The sequence below is a fragment of the Gambusia affinis genome, linkage group LG07 (assembly GCF_019740435.1).
Source record: "Gambusia affinis linkage group LG07, SWU_Gaff_1.0, whole genome shotgun sequence".
Classification (NCBI taxonomy): domain Eukaryota; kingdom Metazoa; phylum Chordata; class Actinopteri; order Cyprinodontiformes; family Poeciliidae; genus Gambusia; species Gambusia affinis.
The window spans coordinates 10,448,375-10,469,084 of NC_057874.1; the positions used below are offsets into that span (position 1 = coordinate 10,448,375).

Here is a 20,710-nt window from a genome sequence, read left to right on the forward strand (position 1 = left end):
TTTTTGTTCAGGAATTCTCATAAAACTGACCCTTTATCTTGATTCTGATATTATCTAGACTCTTTTATTCTATAACTGTATTCTGTTGATATTATGGTTTTATTCTCATAATTAAAAGATCTGTTTTAGTCCTACCCTAATACTTTGTCGTAGAGTTGAGCTGAGTTCAATATCTGAATAAATAAATGTTGTAAAACACGCTTGTCAAACAAAATGGCGGCCTCAGGCTTCACTGTGAACTACGGAAACCCATTGAGATCAAAATGTCACCTTCAAACACCAAAACCACACACCCTGCTGTAAGCTGTAAAACTCTGAATGTTTCCTGCCTCGTCTGGTTCTGCAGAGCGTGTTGTCAGACGGGGAGTCGTCGTCCGAAGCCGACCAGGATCGCTCCGCGGCTCCGCTCCTGGCGCTGATCCGTGACTCCTCTCCTCGACGGTCCTCCGCTCCGTTAAAGATGGCGGCCGCTCCTCCGGCCTCCTCGCCGACTCCTCTGCCTGACGCTGCTCTGTCCGCTCTCCGCTCAGCAGTCGCAAACAAGACGCTGCAGCTGCAGGTGACGACTTGCTACTAAAGATCCACAGTAAAAAAAAAAAAAACAAGAAAAAAAACCGCTAAAGTTTAATGGATTTTATACTTTGATATGAAAGGATCTTGACTACTGGATAAAAGTTATTTTTTATTCTTTAAACCTCGTTGATCAAATCTAATTTATTGTCCTGTTGAAGGAAAGCTGAAAAGCTTAAAATTAATTAATCAAAATTATTTGACCTAAATAAACAACAAAACCTATTCAGATTGAATTCACATAATACATTTATTTTTGTAATCAGATTATCTTGACAGTTAATCGATTAGTTGGATTAAAAAAAAGTCTCATTCTGCTGATTTTCCATCAGCAAAATGATGCTAAAAAATGTGTAATTTGCTAAATAATTGGCTTATTTAATCATTTAAACTTATTTAAGTGGTTATATAAGTTGTAGCCATGTAAGCTTATTTTGTACACGGTTAGAAATACATTAAAAAATACAAATAAACAAATATTCAAGTGGTTTTTAAATAAGAAAATAAAATCGATCACAGTAACGTCACATTCCTTTAGTAGCAAAGGAAGAATTTGCAGCTAAAAAAATACTTTTATAATCTACATTTGAAAAGCTCAGATCTTTGTCTTTACTTGGCATCAATGCATTGTAGTCAGTTTATTAATTAATTAGTAATTGAAGAGCAAACTGTACTTAATAGGAGATTTTGTTTGGATAATTTGACCCAGATGAAATTAAAACTATTCCACATCTGGAGTTCTGGGTATTTACAGACAAATTGTTTTTTATCCTAAATACAAAATGTAAATGTCATTCCATACAGTTTTGTCAGTTTTCTTTCAGCAAATTGCCTCTTATGAGTCTGCATACTCCAGTTAGCGATTAATTTATTCCTAAAACCGTTAACAACTATTCCACTAATCGATTCGTCGTGATTAATTCATGCCAAGGCCTTCATCACTGTTCTGGTTCCCAGGATGTCCGCGGCCGTCTGCTCTCTGCCCAGTCGTCCGTCCAGCAGCTTCGAAAGCAGCTTTCAGACTCCGACTCGTCCAGACGGGACTCGGAGCAGCGAAACCAAGCGCTGCAGCGAGAAAGAGACGCCGCTCAGAGAGAGAGAGAGACCGCCCAGAAAGAGAAGGAGCGTTTGAAGCAGGACAGGGACGTGCTGGCCAGGTCAGGGGTCACCATCTCCTCCCCGCTGTTTCATCCTGCTGGAGTTTTAACTCCGTGATTCCCTCCTGCAGCGCGAAGGCGAAGCTGGAGCAGAGCGTCCAGGCAGCGGAGAGCAGCATCCAGATGCTGCAGATGGAGAGCGAGAAGCTGCAGCTGGCGCTGCTGGCGGCTCAGCGAGAGCGAGACGGCGAGAGGGAGGAGAAGGAGGCGGCCGCACAGGAGAGAGACCGGGCCAAAGCCGAGACCCAGAGGATGTAAGCAGGATAATGGAACCTGAACGTTACTAATCCTCACAGTTCTACAGCAGCGAGCGACAAGACGCAGCTGAGAGCTTCAAGCACATTTCCAGACTGGAGCTGCTTCCTTAACTAGTGAAAGAAAGATAGTAACGAGTTAATTAGAAAAGCCTAGCAACTGGATTAGGATTAGGAAAAGACCCTGACTCTGACTTTCTGAGGAGTAAAATTTCTGCCCAAAAAAATCTCAGAATTTTTTTTTTCCCCACCAGGGGGTCTTTTGTGGGCTCTAGTGTCCCTTATATGACAGTAGGCTGACGGGAAAGGGGAAGACATGCGGCAAATGTCTCCGGGTCCGGGAATCGAACCCGCGACGGCTGAGGACTGAAGGCCTCCATATGTGGGTCGCGCTACCCTCTACGCCACCACCGCACGCCCAAACCTCAGAAATTTTGACATTAATCTCAGAAATCTTCTTGTAAACTTGAACATTTTCTGAGCTCAAAAAGTTAAGAATATTCAAGAAAAATTTCATAAATTTTGAGGTTATTTTCACATATTTGCTAGAAAAAAACTCAGAAAGTAGAACAACTTTGACTTTGGAAAATTTTCTGAGTTACAAAAGTAAAAAATCCTCTACTTTTACTTTGTCATATGTCAGTTATGTTTTTAGCATATGAAAAATAATCACAAAGCTGATTCTTCCTAACTATTTCATTTATAAACCTATCCACAGTGAAACCCAGCCCCAAATTTATTTAGTAGATTTGAGTTTAAAGGCTGGATTTCCTGATGGTGCATAAACATTTTAAACAATTCTCATTCTGAGAAAAAAAACAGAATTCTGAGATTAAAGTCAAAATTTTAGGATTAAACTTAGAATTATATGATGTTGTAGTAGAGCCATTGTCGATAGAAAAAAAAGGAGTTAATTTCTGCCAGAAAACTTCTAGAAAAAAGGTGGAAATTTCTGAGTTTGAAAAGTCAAATATTTGGTAGAAAAAAACCCTGAAATCTTTAGATGAATCTGAGAAATGTTCTAGAAAACTTTTTAAAATTTGCCAGAAAATTTGAACTTTAGAGATTAACCTCAGAACATTTCTAGAAAAACATGGACATTTCTGAGTTTCAAAAGTAAAAAGTGTTTGAAATTTTTTAATTCAAACATTTTTTGTAATTTCTAAGTTTCACCTAACGATTTTTTGAAATATTTTAGATTCAGAAGTCGGAATTTAAAAAAAAAATTTCTAGAAAATTTCTAAGATTATACTAAAGATATCAGAGTGTTTGGCAGAAATTTGCTCCTTTTTTAATAATCTGAAATGCCGTCTTAAAATCCTGAGATTAAAGTCAGAATTATTTTTTTCAGTGGGTTTTATCCTCTTTTCCTCACCAGCAGCGCTGGTGTCAAAAAATTTAAATAAAAATAAAACTTAGCTTTAAGGGATTACCACCCAGATCTATTGTTGTCCTAACTGAACTCCATCTTGCGTGATTTGCTGCGTTCAGACAGAAGCAGCGGGATCTGAGTGAGAGCCGAGCGTCAGCTCAGAGAGGAGAGCTGTCTGCAGTGAGGGAGAGCCACCAGCAGGGGGAGGTAGAGAGGCAGCTCCTGCAGCGTGAAAAGGCCCAGCTGTCTGAGGCACTGGCTCGGGTGAGGGGGAAACATCCATGTAGCAGAATCTGTGCATGTTTGTGTTTTTGACGCGTCTTTTTCCCCGCAGGCCGAGAGCTGCAGCACGGAGCTGTCACTGCAGCTCAGCAGGCTGCAGTCTGAGGAGGCAGCGCTCCGGGACTCTCTGGCAAAGATGGGCAGCATGAACGAGGCGCTGGCCCAGGACAAGGTGGATCTCAACAACTACATCCTCCAGGTGAGGGCCACCTGCTGGGCCTTTTAGGGAACACATCCTGCTTGAGTATGGGGCCCCCTAGTGGACATGGAGGAAACTTTTCCTTTTGCATTCCCTCGAAAAAAATAGCAAAAACCTTTTGGTCCAGTTCAGTTTGATTAAAACTAACTGCTTTATGTGTAGATTTATTACCACTCAATGATTTGCTGAACAATATCATTCAAACTAAATTTGGTTGGAATCCCGGAAACAGCTTCCTCTTCTTCATCACTCCATCCAGCTTCTTCCTCCTAAACTACCGACGAATCGCTCAAATCTTTGCTGAAATCAATCACAGCTTCTCCTGTGCATTCAGCCTCAGTTGTTTACGGTTTGACTTACCCTCATTACATCACAAGGTGGCGTCAGTGCTCAGCCAAGTCACTACAGACGAAAACAGCGACACTCTGCATTTATAGCATTCTCTGAGACGTATTTGTTATTAAAAACTTCTGTGTATCCATGATGAACATGCAGCAGTTCATCTTTTTAAATCATGTCAGTGGTTTTATCGTGACTCTTTAAGTCAAGCAGAAAGAACTGAGATTTTCACATGTTGATATTAGAAATATTTTTTAGCTGCAGATGCAGGAAATGGTCAACGGGTCACTAAAGGAAATCTTTGTTATCACATTTTAAGCAATAAAAGGTTATTTTATTATCTAAAAAGGTATTTGAGTATGTGTTTATTTGTATATTTTAATGCACTTCTAATGTTGTATAAAATAAGCTTAAGTAGTTAAAATAAACATCAGCAAAATGGGATTTTCAACCTTTTTTCAGCAGGAGAATAAATTAGATTTGATCAATGTTTAAGTAATGGAAAATGCTTTAATTGGATTTTAGACAATGAAATGTTTACTTAGTCATTTAAAAATGTAACTCAATTATTTATCTGTACATTTAATACTGTATATAAGGGCCTAAATGGAAGATCTGCAGAATGTGCCAATTTTTGTATCTGATTTATTGTCAGAACAATCAACAGAATAATTGATAACTAAAATAATTGCAGTTCTAGTTTATAACGTAACTAGAAGAAGAAGTCTGAGTTTATAGTAGATCTGTCATTTATCACAGTCCAGTTTCGTTGTTTATCCGCCTCTCAGCTGGAGGAGGAGAAGCGCGTCCTGCTGGCTCAGCGGCGTGAGGCGGAGCAGGAGCGGATGTCCATCAGGGACGAGCTGGTCCGTCTGGAGCAGGACCGGCTGGAGCTGGACGCCGGCCGCGTGGCGCTGCAGCAGGCGCTGCAGGACGCCGAGCAGAGCCGGGCCGGGACGGAGAGCGAGCTGCAGAGTCTCAGAGCGGAGAGGCTGCGGCTGCAGCAGAAGGTGACCCAGGTACCGAACCGGGTCTGTAACTTACTGGTCCAAACAAGCAGGAACAGAACGTCACTCTGTTGACTTATTCACCAGGATTGGACCAGATTGATGTCTGCTTTTCCAGACTTCATTCTCCATCTGAATATCTAAATATGGCTTCGTTTTCTTCCTTTCTTTTCTCTTATTTCTTTCCATTCCTTCCTTCCATTTTTTCAGATGATGATGATGATGATGAATACTTTATTGATCCCCAAGGGGAAATTCAAGGTCCCAGCAGCTCAAGACATCACACACAACATACACTACAATTCACACAATATACCACAAAAACACTAAATCACCAAATTAACACAATTACCAGACCAACATTACTAAGAGCTAAAAAAACCCCCCAAAAAAACAACAACTAGAAAACACTAAAAACCTAAGTGCTAAATTAAATTTAAGACAGTTGCCAAAATGTAGGAGTGCATGTTGGCTAAAAATAGACCTCACAGAATCAGTTCCATCAGTCTGTATGTCACTATAAGGAGTGTGGAGGTGAAGTCTTTTTCCTTTCTTTCCTTTTATTCCTATCTTTTGTAAATTTCTTTTATTCCTTCCTATTTTTCTTTCCTTCCTGTTTTTTCTTCTTTCCTTCCTATCTTTCTTGTCTTCCATTCATTCCTTTTCTTTCTTTCTTCCCTTCCTTTCTTTCTATGTTTTCTATCTTTCCTTCTTCCTTTCCTTGCTATCATTTTTCCTTTCCTTCATTTCTTCCTTCCTGCTTTCCCTCTTATATCTTTTCTTCCTTTATTTTCTTCGTATCTTTTTGTCCTTTCCTCCCCTCCCTTCCTTTGCGTCCCGTCTTCACTTCCTTTCTTTCTCTTCTTTCCTTCCTTTCATTCTTTTTCTGCTTTTTGCTGGTTCTACATTTAAAGCCTGGCAGGTGTAGAAATCTCTGCCACATTTTCATGGTTAATTTTAATGTTTTAATTTTGATGTAACACTCTGAGGATTCTGCAGAACGTCTGGAAGATGTTCCCGGGCCCAGAGGAACTCGTGGCGTTTAACTTCCTGGGTTTTTCTCTCTGTTTGTTGGCAGCTTTGTGCCGAGGTTGCGTCTCTGGGCTCTGAGCTGAACCTGGCCCAGGTGGAGGGCCAGAAGAACGAGGCGGCGCTGGAGGAGGCAGGCCGCGGCCGGGCGGAGCTGGCCCGGGACAAAGCGGCTCTGGTGGTCCAGCTGACGGCGTCTGAAAGAGAAAACTCTGCTCTGTCAGAGGAACTGGCTGCTTTCAGGTCACAACTGATCCGTTATCATGTAAAAAAACCACGAAGCTGCAGCTTCACCAGCTCCACTGAAATAGATCTATAATTCAGCTTTGTTATTTAATGTCTTTGTGTCTTTGAACCTGCAGGTCTGAGCGGGAATCCCTGGAAACGGGTCTGTTTGAGGCGCAGCAGCAGCTGGCGCAGGTCGAGTCCCGCAGAGACCAGCTGGAGGCCGAGAACCAAACGCTGAGCGTCCGCTGCGAGGCGGCTGCAGGTGAAAACCCGGAACAGCAGAACACGAGCCGCACGTCTGAAACACGAGTCAGCCGCCACCGCAACTATCAGGCGATAAATCAATAACAACATGTATGGCTGTAGACACGTGATCAACATCGACAGACAACATGTGGCATGTAGAGGAATCAATGATTTCACCAAACTCTGATCCAGAACTGCAAATAATTCTGGGAGATGTAGACAGAGGAAAGAGTTTAGCTAGTCAAAGCCAGCTAAGAACTAACTCTCTGGTTGCCTAGCAACTCGTTCATTCTCTGGTTACCTAGCAACAATCTGTTGAGTAACTGTCAAAGCAGCGGTTTAAAGTTTCTCCACATAACTGCTTTAAAAACCCCCCAAAAAAACAGTTTGGAATAAAAACTGGAAAACCCAGGAAAGCTCATGCTACCAGTTTGGTGCTATTTCAGATATTTAAAACAAAAAGCTAATCAATAATTATCAATATTGATAATATTTTTATTTATAATATTTATATTTATCTCTCTAGATGCAGACTCAAACATCAGTACATTCTGGCGCAAAATCTTTTATTATTATTGCAAAAAAAAAAAAAAAAATCACCAAAGCATCGCAGCGTCCTGGAGGGATGTGAGGATGAGTGTTGAGTGAGAATTGAGTTGTTCTCCTGGACGTGTTTTCTAGCTGAGCTGAAGCGGTTGCGCTCCGATGGTGAGATCGCCCTGGCGCAGGGAGAGAGAGAGAAACAGACTCTGACTCAGTCCCTCTGCGCTGCGCAGCTGGAGGCTCAGCAGGCTTTACGCAAGGCCACCTCTGAGCACCAGGAGGAGGTGGAGAGGCTGGTCTCAGAGAAGGTGAGGACCCCTTCAACGTGTTGGTTTTTGAAGTACAATCTACTGACGGGCTCTCGGTGTCTGTTCTGCTGACCTTTGTGCTGCAGGAAGTGGTGCGTCACAGCCTGCAGATGGAGCATGAAGCAGCTCTGAGGCGGTGCAGGCAGGAGATGGACGACCAGCAGCAGAGAGCGAAGAGAGACAGAGAGGAGCTGCAGGAGGAGCTGAGGGCTCTGCAGCTCGACCGAGACCAGAGTCTGCTGCAGGCCGAGACGGAGAAACAGCAGGTCAGATCCAGATACATGACAGCTGCTGTGAGGCCCATAAACCTCACATTCACTGCACTCTTCGTCGTCTACGTCACGTGTGTCAAACTCAAGGCCCGGGGGCCAAATCTGGGTCAACATAGCTCTTTAAATGGGCCTCTCAACTCATCTGGGGTGCATAAATATAACCTTTAAGATAACAATTGTGTGCTTAAATATTATCAGTCAAATCAATGCAGCTTTTATCTGTTCACTGCTAAATTGCATCAATCGGTGCCACCAGTTTTCCCAGAAATAGACACTGTATTTCTCACTCATGGATAATTGAGTTTGTTTAAAATTTTCAGCAAAAGTAATCAATATCGATGGGTTTACATTATGCTAATTCCAGTATCTTTTTTCCACTACACAGCTGCTTCAGTCTGATGCCAAGTTATAGTTTATCAATGTAACAAAAAGTCACATTTACCGTCATACTGGAGTGCAAATATTACAAAATTCCTTGCAAATATTTCTAAATTTTACTTTTATTGCAAAGAAATTCTAAAAACGATTGTAAAATCCTGAAAGGACTGATAAAGGATGTTCATTGTATATGTAATTTTAAGCGCATATCGAATGAGTCAGCTATTGATCAATATTTTAATAGTTTCTTAATGGGTTTTATCAATACGTTCTGACACAATTGACAACATTTATGATCTTGATGTGGCCCAAAATAGAAACGAGTTGGTCCGCCTGATCCAAGTGAGCTGTTGAACTGCTCCTCCACAGGCGCTCTCGCTGAAGGAGGCGGAGAAGGTGGTGCTGTGTGACAAAGTGTCCAGTCTGCAGGCGGAGCTGTCGGCTGCAGCTCTGGAGGCCGAGCGGACGGCCAGAGAAGCGGCTCGACTCAAAGAGCAGGAGCAGGTGACGGATTCTGTCTCAGTTTTTGTCTTCAGTTGCTCCGACAGCTGGTGGTTATTTTAGGAACGGATTACGATTCATCGATTAGTTGAATTAAAAAAATTGGTACATTCTGCAGATTTTTCCACCGAAGTCTTTTTTTATATACAACACCAGATAAATACACTAAAAAATTTTAAATAAACAAATTCCTTTTTAAATCAGAAAATGATCATTTTCTTTCCTAAAACGCAAAAACACAGCATTCTTTTTGTGAACACTTGATCATTTGGAGCAGAGGACGCTTCTGCAGCTAAGTGAGACTCCTGACATGAACATGTGAAGGACTCAGGCCTTCATCAATAGGTCTGATCTGTTGCTGATCTGTTGACTAGTTTTGGATAAACCGATTAGCTTCTCAGGAGATTTTATTTTGCAGAATTTGAACCGAGTGAAGCTAAAACTTTGCACACTGAGGAGTTTTGGGTGGAACATATTTACAGACATCATAACTTCATATTTTTTACAGTTTTGGCTGAATTACTGCTCTGAGTTTGTTCTTCTTTCAGCTAATCGCCTTTTTGGGAGTCCACATAGTCCAGCTTACTATTAATCAATATTTCATTAATTGATTTGTCGCAACCAGTCCGATTAATCGTTTCAGCCCGACTGCTGTCTCAATCTAAAAGTACACAGATTAAAAAATATGCCGACTCGGTTTGTTTTTAATTTTTAATTGTTTTTCAGATCAGAGTTGGAGCTCTGACCAGTGAGATGTTGGAGCTTCGCTCTCGGCTGGACGAGGCGACGTCGGCTCATCAAAGGGAACTCCACGGTCTGCAGGAACTCTGCACTGAGCTGCGCTCGCGAGCCGACGTCGCTCTCAAAGAGGTAAATGACACAATGCAGAAGACAGCCCACGTAGAAAAGTTCTGGTCAGGCACAAACAGGAAGTTTCCTCAGTTTCACTTTGTTCCAATTCTGTAAAGAAAGTATATGAAGCACCTTTTGCCATCCAGTTATTAATCGGTTAATCCCAAAAAATAATCAGCGGATCCATCACAGCTCAGAACTCATCTGTTTAAGTTTGTCTTCACACTTAAATCTCTAGTTATTTTGTGTTTGTAGACATTTTTCTACTGTTTAATTTGTGTTTTTAATGTAAAGTGTCCTTGGGTATTTTGAGAAGCGCTGACAAATAAAACGCAATATAATAGTAATAATATATTATTTTTAAACCTACACTGTATTGATGTTAAGTTGAGCAGAAACTCATGTTGATGTTGGAAGTATTTTTTTAGTTGCAGATGCTTCCTTTGCTACAAATGATCAAAAACAATACAGTAATTGCATTTTAGGCAATAAAATGTTTAAGGAATTCAGCTACTTGTTTATTCACATTTTTGTGTATTTTAATATCTCATTCAAAAAAGCTTAAGTTGTTAAATAATTATTCTTCAAAATGTGCAAATTATTTTTAACCGATTTATTGTCAGAATAATCCAGTGGTAATATAATCTGTAGTTGCAGCCCTGCAAGATTTTAAACTCAAAACTTACTATCTTTAAATCACTACAGTTGTTTGAAGTTAATAATGTGACATATTGGTGAAACAAACCATAACACTGACAAAATGTTTCACAGCAGGAGTAGCTGTTGGGGATAATGATACTTTATTGGCTTTCCCTACTTTTATGCACCGCAGATTTCATTTTTTCAGACTTACGTATTTTGCTTTGGTAGTTGAGGACTATTGTTTCCTGATATTTCAAATACACGACTTCGCAAAACGCTGAAAATGCTAAACACTCCTATGAGAAACCTGCATCAATGGACAGGCGGCTGGTTGTCGTGACGACGAAGGGACGTGCTCGTTGTTTCCCCAGCTGGAGCAGTGCAGGGCCTCTCTGTCGGCGGCGGAGGAGAGCCGAGACCAGGCGAGGCGGGGCCTGCTGGAGGCCGAACGCCGTCTGAGCCAGACTCAGGAGGCGTCGGAGAACTGCAGGAGGGACGCGACGGAGCTGCGGCGCAGCCTCAGCGACGTCACGAAGGAGAGGGACGCTCTGAGCCAGTCCAACACTCAGCTGAGAGGAACGCTGCGCAGCGCGGAGACGGAGAGGATCAGGTGGGAGAGTGGAGAGAGGTGTGTTTACAGAGGGAAGGGTGTTTGTTTCTCAATGTGTGTGTGTGTGTGTGTGTTAGTGTGAAGCGACAGTGTGAGGAGAAGGAGCAGAGGCTGGCTGTGCTGGAGGAGAACCTGTCGTCGTCTCAGAAGGAAGTGACCGAGCTGCGCAGTTGTCTGAGAGAGGTCGAAAGGTCACGCCTGGAGGCTCGGCGGGAGCTGCAGGAGCTCCGCAGACAGGTCAGAAGATCTCCATCATAGAAATTTTATTTATTTCACTTCCTTGAACTGGGTAGGATAGGTCTATTGCTTTACAAAACATGTTCACTACATCTTTTTGCACAAAATTATTTTTAGATAATTAGATTTTAGTCTGGTCAGTTCTGCCTGTTTTAAGGCCTTTTGAGAATGACCTGATTTAGTCTCTTGGCTCTTTAAATCCTAACAAACTGCTGCTGATATACAATATACGGTACAAGTCTGTATCAGAAAATACTGAGCTGTTATTAAAAAGATATTGGACTCACAATCCAATGGATGTGCAAATGAACGTATAAAAATGCGAAAATGTCACTTTTACATAATAGGTCTGTTGGCAGGATATTCTGTAAATCACAGTTTCCGGGACGTTGCTTTCTTTGCTCCAGCTGAAGGTCGTAGATGCAGAGAAGGAGCAGAGAGGGAGGGAGGTGGCCGAGCTGCAGACTCGTCTGGTTCTGGAGGAGCAAAGAGAGGAGGAGCGAGGGAAGGAGGTTTTCTCCCTCAAGCAGAAGCTCACTGAAGCTGAAGCAACCAGAGAGTCCATCAAGAAGGAGGTGAGGACGGTGTGTTTTACTGCGTCTCTCTGTCCTCTCACGGCGTGTTAATGTTTAGCTCTGTGCCAGCTCGCCCTGACCCAGAGACGTCTGACAGAGTCCGAGTCCGGCTGGCGCAGCTGTGAGAGAGAGCTAACGGCTCAGCTGCAGGACGCCCGCGGCTGCGAGAAGAAGCTCCAGGACGAAGCCAAGAACCTGTCGCTGCGCGCTCAGGCTGCCCTCGAAGCCGCCGCTCTGTCCGGCCTGCAGCTGAGCGAGGCGCAGGGCCGGCTGACCGCCACCGAGGCCGAGCTCACCCGGGCCGAGGCCGCCAGGAGGGATCTGGAGTTCCGGCTGAGCGGCCTCCAGTCTGCCCTGACCCGGACGCTGGGCATCGGGGCCAGCGGCAGGGCCTGCAGGGGGCGGAGCCCCGGGAGCAGCTCCACGTCACCGGGCAGTGTGTCACGCCACCACAGCATCTCGCCGCTGCGCTCCTCACTGTCGCCACCTAAAGGTCAGCAGACAACATATTCTGGTCACTTGAGTAAAGTTTGTGGACGACATGGCTGAAAAACGCATCACAATATAAACATTTCATATCAGTCGGTATTGATCATTTGAAACATATATTTCAAATATGATTTAAATATTTGAAATATCCAAAACATTTCAAATGTTTTAAATATTTGAAAAACTACCAAACTATTACGTGACCGCTCCTGTTTTATCCAGTTTTCACTTTGCACCAGTCTCTTTTTTTAATTTTTAAGCAAATATGAGGCACAGTGACGAATCCTGAAACTGTTGCTGCGCATGTCACCCGGCAGGTTGTCGCTAGGCTACCAAAGAGTAAGCGAGTTAGTTAATGCCACCAACTTTGCTTATCTGACTGTGAGAAGTTGAATGGTTAGGGTGTTCTAATAGGAGTTCAGTGAAATTATTAACAATTATATTAGATGTATTATCTATTGTGATTGATTTATGGTCCGGTCTACAACAACGCCAATCATTTTTATTAATTTAGGCATCAATTTTGAGCCTGAGCTCTGTGCTCTCTAGGTACTATTTGTCCATGAAAACTAAAAAACTTTAGAGTGATCAAACTAAAGGTGGATGTAACTTATATAAAAGTCATCTGTTGCATCGTAGGTTGGTGGGTTACACAGTACAAAACAGGTCAATATTTAGTAAGATCTTATTGAAAATTTGCTGAGCAGTGCAGGAATATGTTGATTTATTTCCACAAAATGTTGCCGCACAAAGCGAAGTTAACTCTGGTTGTGACTGAAGCAGAGTTTCGAGGAAGCACGCCGGACAACACGCTGGGTTCTGGTGCCCTTTCTCCAGAGAGAGGCGACACGCCGCTGCCTCAGTCTGAACTCGACCCAGATTCACTGAGAAGTGGCCTCAGAGATTTCCTCCAGGAGCTGCGAGATGCACAAAGAGAAAGGGTATCACACCTGCAGCACAACACCAAAACCTCATAAGTTATTATTTATTTATTTATTTATTTATGTCTTGGAAATATTTGGTATTGCTGATTTTGCAGGATGACGCTCGCTGCCAGCTGGGGGTCCTGCAGCGGGAGCTGGAGGAGCTGAAGGGGGAACGCGGTTCTGCTCAGAGTCGCTTCTCTCTGCTGCAGAGCTCTGTGCAGGAGCTGCAAGGAGGTTCGAATACAAAGATAATCAAATATAGGGCTGCAACTAACTAATCAATTAATCTATCAATTATTCTCATGATTAATCAGATAAAAAATGTACTACCGATTTTTTATTTAATCACTTAAGTATTTTTGCACAATATTAGCAATGCATTTAAAGCTCTTCATGCACCGTACAATGGCTGCTGGAAAAGAGAAGAGCTTTGTGGTTGATTTACCATTCAGATTGTTGGTTGTGCAGGAGGCTTTTCTTCCTCTTTTCAAACACGTGCCATTATTTAATTGTGGTTCATGTGTAGCTGAGTTGGGGGCGTGGCCAACAGCAGCTCATTTGGATTTAAAGTGACAGGAGGGCCAGAAACAGCTCGCTCTGAAAGGAGCTCTCAATAGGCAGAACTGACCTGACTAAAATCTAATTGTCTAAGAAGGATTTTATGCAAAAAATTTAATAAGCATGTTTTGTGTAGACCTATTCTAACCTGTTCAAGGAAGCCCCTTTATGATGAAATAATGCCCAAAGTTGGTCAAGTCCTGCGATGTTTCATTCAGTGAAGCGTGGGCTGGATGAGCGTCTGACCACCACGCAGATCCTGCTGCAGCAGCAGGAGGAGGCGGTGAGGAGAGGAGACAGAGAGAGGAGAGCTCTCTCCGACCGGGTGAAGGAGTTGGAGCGATCGCTGCAGAGCTCAGAGGCGGATAAGAAGCACACCCAGGTACACGCTCTTCTTTACGCAATCACTCTCACAGCGAGGGATCGCAGGCGATCTGCCGTCGCCATATGGCTGCACTCAGCAGTGGATTTATTAAAGTGGGCTGTCAGGAGTTGAAATAACAACAGATGTCCCCCTCTGCTGCCAACACCTTCCACAATGATTCACCTCCTGCACCGCAGGAGGAGCAGACACAATACAGCCCAGGATGAAGCAAACCCTACCAACGTGAACTCTGTGCACCCCGCTCCTCTGCAGGATCAGCTGAACAAGCAGCGGGCCGCTGAGGTGCGTCTGGAGGCGGAGAGGAAGCGCCTGCGGGAGGCGCTAGAGGCAGCCGAGGCTCGGGCCACCAGGGTGGAGCTGGGGAGGCGCAGCCTGGAGGGGGAGCTGCAGAGACTCAAGCTGAGTCTGGGGGACCGTGAGGCCGAGAGCCAGGCGTCCCAGCAGCGCCACGACGCTCTGATCAAACAGGTCTGCAAAAAAAAAAAAAAGAAACGCATCTGCAACTCTGAAACTGCCGGAAGCAGCTTTACCGTCCGACGCAACGCAAATGTTTTACACCATGCGTAGTTTCTCTGTAGTTTCTTTGAAAGGTGAGACGTTTTCTGTCTGATTTTTCTTTATCGGTCCGTCTCCCAGTCTGGCACTCAATGGAGCGGCCATGGATGTTTCCCCTCATCTTTCTCTGCATATTTCCTGTTTAAATATTAAAAAAGAAGAAAAATCTTTAGAGTTTGGCTGCTTTTTACTCATTTTCTCTGCATATTTTATGCCTGACTCTTAATTCAAGTGTATTTTGGATATTTGCACCAGAGACTAGATCAAAAATACTTGGTAAAGTTTAGTGTTTTCCCTCAACCTTGAGTTTTTCCAATATTGTAATTGTTTCATAATCCTGGAGCAAAAAAGCAAAAAGCATTTACAGCAGAGAGACTATTATTTCTGGAGGAGAAGAAATCCATCTTCATGTTAGTATCCATGGTGTTCACTCATGTTTCCAGCATACAGACCGTAATCCATAATCAGAGCTTCCTGTCTATTCAACACATTCTATAGGTGTTTTTTAATGACAGTGGGGACATGTTGATTTCAAGAAATATTAAGCTAAATCAGTGGCAATTCCAGACTTTTTCAGAAAGTAAACTCGGTTCCTGGATTGCTTTTGTGTCTTCTACCTGCTGCAGGTTGCAGAGGGAGAAGCTCGTGTTTCCCAGCTGCAGAGGGACGTTGACAGGCTGAGTCAAAACCTGCTGAAAGCTCAGGAAGGCGAATCTGCTCTTGAGGAAAAGGCCGCGTCCCTCAGCCAGACCCTCCAGGAGGTGACGGCCTCCCACAGCAGCACGCAGAGCCGTCTGCTCGCCCTGCAGAAGACGCTCGGTTCGGCTGAGCAGGACAAGAGGCTCCTGCAGGTTTGTGAGTCGGATCGAAAGGAGGCCGCCTGTGCATAAATTTGATGGATGTTTTGCTTCGATTAGGAGCGACTGGATGAAGCACGGGCCGCTCTGGCTGAAGGGAAGAGAAACACGGGTGCCCTTACTGAGCGCGTGCAGAACCTGCAGAGTGAGCTGAGCCAGAGCGAGCTGCGGCGAGAAGAGCTGGAGGCCGAGCTCAGCAGCACTCAGGAGGTCAGAGAGATTAGCTGAGTTTCTGTTGCAAATGGCACCAATCCTTGTCAATATTCTCCTCATGTCAAAAAAACACAACTTTCACAATTGGAAATGAAATAAGAAATGAAATAAAAATCACATATGAAACAGTTTGTTCACATGATTAATCATTAAAAATCCTGGCAGCGATGAATGTAAACACATGAGATTATATTCATAATTCCATTTTCAATCTGAGAAGACGTCGGCGTCTGATTCAGGCATTGGAGCGACAAGTCGCCGAGACTATTTATGCAGGGTTTTGGAGAAACGGTAGTTTACAGAAGAACTATGGATTCAAGTTCAAATGACGCACAACTTTTTAGGAATTGTCCAAAGCTCTGGCGGAGCCAGCTGTCCGAAAAAGACCAAAACAAACCACCATCCTCTTACCACTTCCTGTCGTCTCCTTTGTCATTTTCGCCAGTAGTAACATCCGGTTGTTGATCATGTGACTCAAATGCTTTTAATTGAGCGACGCTCTTCTATTAAGCAAATCTGTTTTCGTAAATTCAATTTGGACAATTTTATGGTTAAGGAAGGTCGAGTGACGCAGAGTTTCTTCAGAAGAAGAGCAAGTCTGTTTTCTCCTCTCAGGCTCTGCGTCAGCGATCGGCCAGCCTTGAGGAGGCTCAGCGGAGCGCCCAGCTGGTCCAGACGGAGCGGGCCGTCGTAGAGGAGCGGCTGCGCGCGCTGCAGAGAGCGGTGGCTCTGCTGGAGACGGAGAAGAAGGACGCAGAGAGGCAGGCGGTGAGGCTGGAGAAAGACAAGAACGCACTGAGGAACACGCTGGATAAGGCAACTTCCTGTTCATTTCCTCTACACATCTGAAGACGTGGTGTCCGTGTGTCTAAAACTAAACATGGACCACGTCAGGTCGAGCGTCAAAAGCTGAAGTCCGAGGAGGGCAGCATGAGGCTTTCTGCCGAGAGGAGCCGCCTGGATCGCTCGCTGAACACGGCAGAGCAGGAACTTCAGGAAGCGCAGCAGCAAATACTGATGCTGCAGGTGAGGACGAGGCGCAAAAACAGATTCACCAGAAATGAAACCAGCAAGCAGAATAAAGCTTCACCAAACTGCTGCTTAGCAACGACTGCAGGAGGGAAGGCTGGGCGGCCTGGCATAGAAATTAAATCTCAAATATTTGTCACACCAGAGCCAGTTTCAGATTTTTAATTGATTTTGTTTTTCATGCTTCCTTTTCTAAATAAGAAATTACAAATGACAGGAAATATTTTTAAAAAAAAGGCTTTTATTTCAGTCAATTCTTCTGTGATGTGTATTATGGGTTATTAAGGCCAGGCGACAAGAAATGTAGTTTAATTACAAGAAAACAGTCATGATATTATCAGAATAAAGACACAATTTTAGCAAAAGAAAGTCTTAAAATTACAAGAAAAAAGTTGTTTTACTGACAAAAAAGCTTGTGTAATTTATTCGTTGTTACTTTTTGTGCTGGAGTTCTCATAAAGTAACTACTTAACTCGCCTAATATTATTACTTTATTCTCATAATTAACGAGGAAAAAAAATCTGCTGATATTCTAAAGATTCAACTTGAATTCAAAGTCCGAATAAACTGCAGCTGTAAAACGTGCTTGTGAAACAAGATGGCCGCCCATGGCGCGCCAACACCACTCTGAATTATCAACACTCAAAAAGGGCTTTGGTGGAGAAAAAAATCCATATTTTCCAAAAATTTAATCTTCACCAAAACTATGATTAATCAATCAAATCGATTTATCGCACAGCTCCAGTGGAAATCTCAGCTGGCTAAGGAGAAGCAAACACGAAAAATCTGCATTCTTGCATCAGCTTTTTATACTTGTGTGCGTAAAATTATCCACTCACAATTTGCTGTGAAAACGCAGGAAAGGAAGAGCTTCAGTGTCCCGTGTGAGCAGACATCTGAGATCCATATTATCCATGTTTAGTAGGGAAGACTTGTTTTTCATTGGACTTTTAATTCCTGTCATTTTAGGTCAAATTAACTTTTTTTTAAACCCACCACAGAAAGGACACAAACAAGTGAATGGGAACAAAACTGCCGGAAGAATCTATTAGGTTGTTGATTTCTAGGGGATTTCGTGCCTCTGACATTTCCTTATTTAGTCAAACGTTTCCCAGGCTGCAGAAATGTTTGTGAGGGAAAACAATAGCAGTTAAAAGAACCTCAAAAAGACAATTAAAATTGAGTCTAAAAACTTTCTTTGTGCAGAGGGAAAGAGAAAGTTTCGACACCTCCCTTTACTGACGGCAGATCCTGAACTTTTCCACTGAAAACAAGCAAACAATTTGTCACAAACAATGAAAGTGTGGGAATAAGATTTCTTGTGGCGCAGCATTTTATTTTATCTTATTATCAAACAATTTAGACATCAGACTGATGTGACAAAAACTAATTTTTGAACAATGAACTCATTGCATCGGTTAACCTCACTTCATGATGAAATAATTGTATATTTTTAATGTTTTTATGCCTCCGTTTGGATCTAAAATGCTTCTAAAAAAATCGCTTAAAAAATACTGAGTTATTGCTTGGCAATAAGTTAATGTCATTTTGTTTCTGGAAAATGAGCTGTTTCAAAAACATTAGACTTATGTGCCGTTACCTAGCAACGTCAGGACAGCAAAGCCCGTCACCTAGCAACCCAAGAATGTCACTTTAGATCCCGAGTAGGATTTAAAGTGACAAGACTCCCAAAAGCAGCTCAGACTAAAATCTCATTATCTAATAATTATTTTGTACAAAAAATGTAATAGACATGTTTATTTTAGTTTTTATAGCCCATTCCTAACCTCAAGGAAGTATAACAGGTCATCTATAAAAACACTGGGTGTGGATTAGTTGGATCATTTCATGGGTAAATGGACGTGGTGTTTGCTGTGTTTATGACTTCACTTTACCCTCCCTGTGTGTTTTCTCCGGAGCAGACGCAGCTGGCTGACATGGAGCACTCACACAGCCTGTGTGAGAGTTTGGTGCAGCAGCGCGACGAGGTCCAGCGGGAGGCCGAGAAGATGAGGGGCAGTCTCCGGGAGGTGGAGCGGACGCTGGGCACCAGGGAGCGAGCTCACCGCCACCGGGTCAAAGGCCTGGAGGAGCAGGTGGGCAGGGGCGTCTTCATTGTTTTCCACAGAAAATAATTGTTGTGTTTGCTAAAATATATGCAGGACCCACAAAAGCACAGCAGCTACTTCTCCACAAAATACAAAAAAATGCACAGTGCAACCTGCTAAAACGGCTTAAAAAGGAACATGACGGATGTGTAACGGGCTGAACCAGCCTCTAAACTCGGTAAAGCCGCGTAAAGATTCCTGCTCTGTAAGCTTTCTGCCACTTTCAGCTGCCCTGCCGTTTCCAGACACTGAAACCCTGAAATATAAAGCCTGTGTTTCAGAACTGTGCTGGAAATCACACATTATCTGTAAGTGTTACCACAGAACCAATCATAAATCAGATTCGTCAGGTAAAGGTGACACTAAATGCTTCCCCGTTGAGACTTTGACTCTTTAAAAACTGCAGAAGATGACTAAAACAGGGTCTGGTAAATTAGCTGCAGTTGGAAACTTTAACCTGCAAAGACATCCAAACTAGGAAATAATTCACTCACTGATCAACTTTTCAGTTTGCAAACAACAGACAGACTCCCTGAGAATTAATTATCAGGACTAAACCCAGAACCATTTATTTCTGCCACTTTATAATGATGCACTACTTCATGGCAACATCGACTATTGTGGACGTAACATAATAAAATGTGGGGCGTATCACATTTCCAAACACTTTATTTGTATCTCAAACTCTTTCTTAGGTACTTTATCTAGTAATACTTTATTTTATCTAGGAATTTTAGTCTTTTTTTGTGTAAATGTGTTGAAAGTCTAATAAAGATGCTGTTTAATCATAATAACAGAGTCTGTAAAAGCTGCCCTCTCTTCCCTGTGTTTCCCACTCCAAGCTGGATTGCAGATTATAGTGATGTGATCAGTCGTTCAGGTTAAAATGTAACATCTTTGTTTCTCCCTTCAGGTTTCCACTCTGAAGGAGCAGCTGCAGCAGGAGATGAAGCGACGGCAGCCGTCTCTCCCAGCATCGCTGCTGTCCAAATGAGACGCAGCTCAGAGGAAGAAACTGATTCAGGGAAAACTCCTCGTTAATGTAAAAACTCTAACTCAAATTAATCCGTACTGTGACTCTAAACGCAGCTCACTGTGGCTGTGAAAATTATTTTTGATTCTTGAGGCGCTTCCCTGATGCTTAGAGCACCAATCACCAACCAAATGAAGCACAAACATGCGAAAATGCCTTAAAACCTCCAGCAAGCCACTAATCGCTCCTTAAACATCTGGAATCGGTCCTGGCTGAACATCTTCTCAAACTTTCTGCTGGTTTTTAGGAAAAAATTCAAATCGCTGCGGGATTTCTCTGCCGAGTTTGGACATTGTGCAGGATTTTAAATTTTGGAGATTATTTACAACTGTTAAAGGACAAAGAAAAAGTATTTAAAGCACCATTAAGTGAAGTGCACCGTTTGTTCTCTTAGAGACAGATTTAATTAGTTATCTAATGTTAGATTAAACCCTATTTTATAACTGAAAACCTGATTATTTTTTTATTACTTTACTGCATTATGTTTTTAGGAGTCAGTATTATTGTCCACATGTACTTTTTTCCTTGCTGTACGAACACTGACAGACTGACGGCGAGTTACATCAGTCACATTTGAGATTGAATAAACATGAAAACCATGTTTTCTGCAGACCGCAAGAAGAAATGTAGGAGTGGCAGCACCATGCTGTGGGGATGATTTTTATCACAGGTCCAGATCAGCAGGGTTTCTCTTTTAGCTATTTGTAACAAGCATCATCTTTGTTAGGATAAATAAATACAATACGTATCTTAATACTTTACATTAGGACAGAAGATAAAAATTAGAACTGCGTGGTTTGGTTTATGTGTAAAATCTAAAACTGGACAAATACTTGCATGAGTTGGAATAAGAAGAGGAAAAGCTAAAAAGAGCTAAAAGATCACCTTGGTAATTTACAATAAAAGACAAATTTGTGCTTCTGACAGTTTGTATTTTATTGCATCTTTCACACAAA

General features: G+C 42.7%; 1 protein-coding gene across 4 annotated transcripts in view; it reads left to right on the forward strand.

Moving 5' to 3' along the window:
- Positions 1–20,678, forward strand: part of LOC122834596 (rootletin-like) — a 33,663-nt gene extending 12,985 nt beyond the window's left edge. For 3 of the 4 annotated variants that reach the window (XM_044123164.1, XM_044123162.1, XM_044123165.1), the window contains exons 12-37: positions 347–559; positions 1,528–1,727; positions 1,799–1,981; positions 3,473–3,617; positions 3,688–3,834; positions 4,962–5,192; positions 6,259–6,452; positions 6,572–6,699; positions 7,365–7,534; positions 7,621–7,800; positions 8,554–8,688; positions 9,412–9,555; positions 10,551–10,789; positions 10,867–11,026; positions 11,434–11,601; positions 11,671–12,094; positions 12,871–13,031; positions 13,130–13,250; positions 13,793–13,956; positions 14,212–14,427; positions 15,141–15,365; positions 15,432–15,581; positions 16,200–16,400; positions 16,479–16,610; positions 18,536–18,709; positions 19,635–20,678. In XM_044123164.1, the coding sequence (XP_043979099.1) occupies positions 347–559; positions 1,528–1,727; positions 1,799–1,981; positions 3,473–3,617; positions 3,688–3,834; positions 4,962–5,192; positions 6,259–6,452; positions 6,572–6,699; positions 7,365–7,534; positions 7,621–7,800; positions 8,554–8,688; positions 9,412–9,555; positions 10,551–10,789; positions 10,867–11,026; positions 11,434–11,601; positions 11,671–12,094; positions 12,871–13,031; positions 13,130–13,250; positions 13,793–13,956; positions 14,212–14,427; positions 15,141–15,365; positions 15,432–15,581; positions 16,200–16,400; positions 16,479–16,610; positions 18,536–18,709; positions 19,635–19,715 (4,686 nt within the window). In that variant the 3' untranslated portion in view covers positions 19,716–20,678. The remainder of the gene's footprint in view (positions 1–346; positions 560–1,527; positions 1,728–1,798; positions 1,982–3,472; positions 3,618–3,687; positions 3,835–4,961; positions 5,193–6,258; positions 6,453–6,571; positions 6,700–7,364; positions 7,535–7,620; positions 7,801–8,553; positions 8,689–9,411; positions 9,556–10,550; positions 10,790–10,866; positions 11,027–11,433; positions 11,602–11,670; positions 12,095–12,870; positions 13,032–13,129; positions 13,251–13,792; positions 13,957–14,211; positions 14,428–15,140; positions 15,366–15,431; positions 15,582–16,199; positions 16,401–16,478; positions 16,611–18,535; positions 18,710–19,634) is intronic. The other variant, XM_044123163.1, reaches the window with a different exon arrangement.
- The last annotated feature ends 32 nt before the right edge of the window (positions 20,679–20,710 follow it).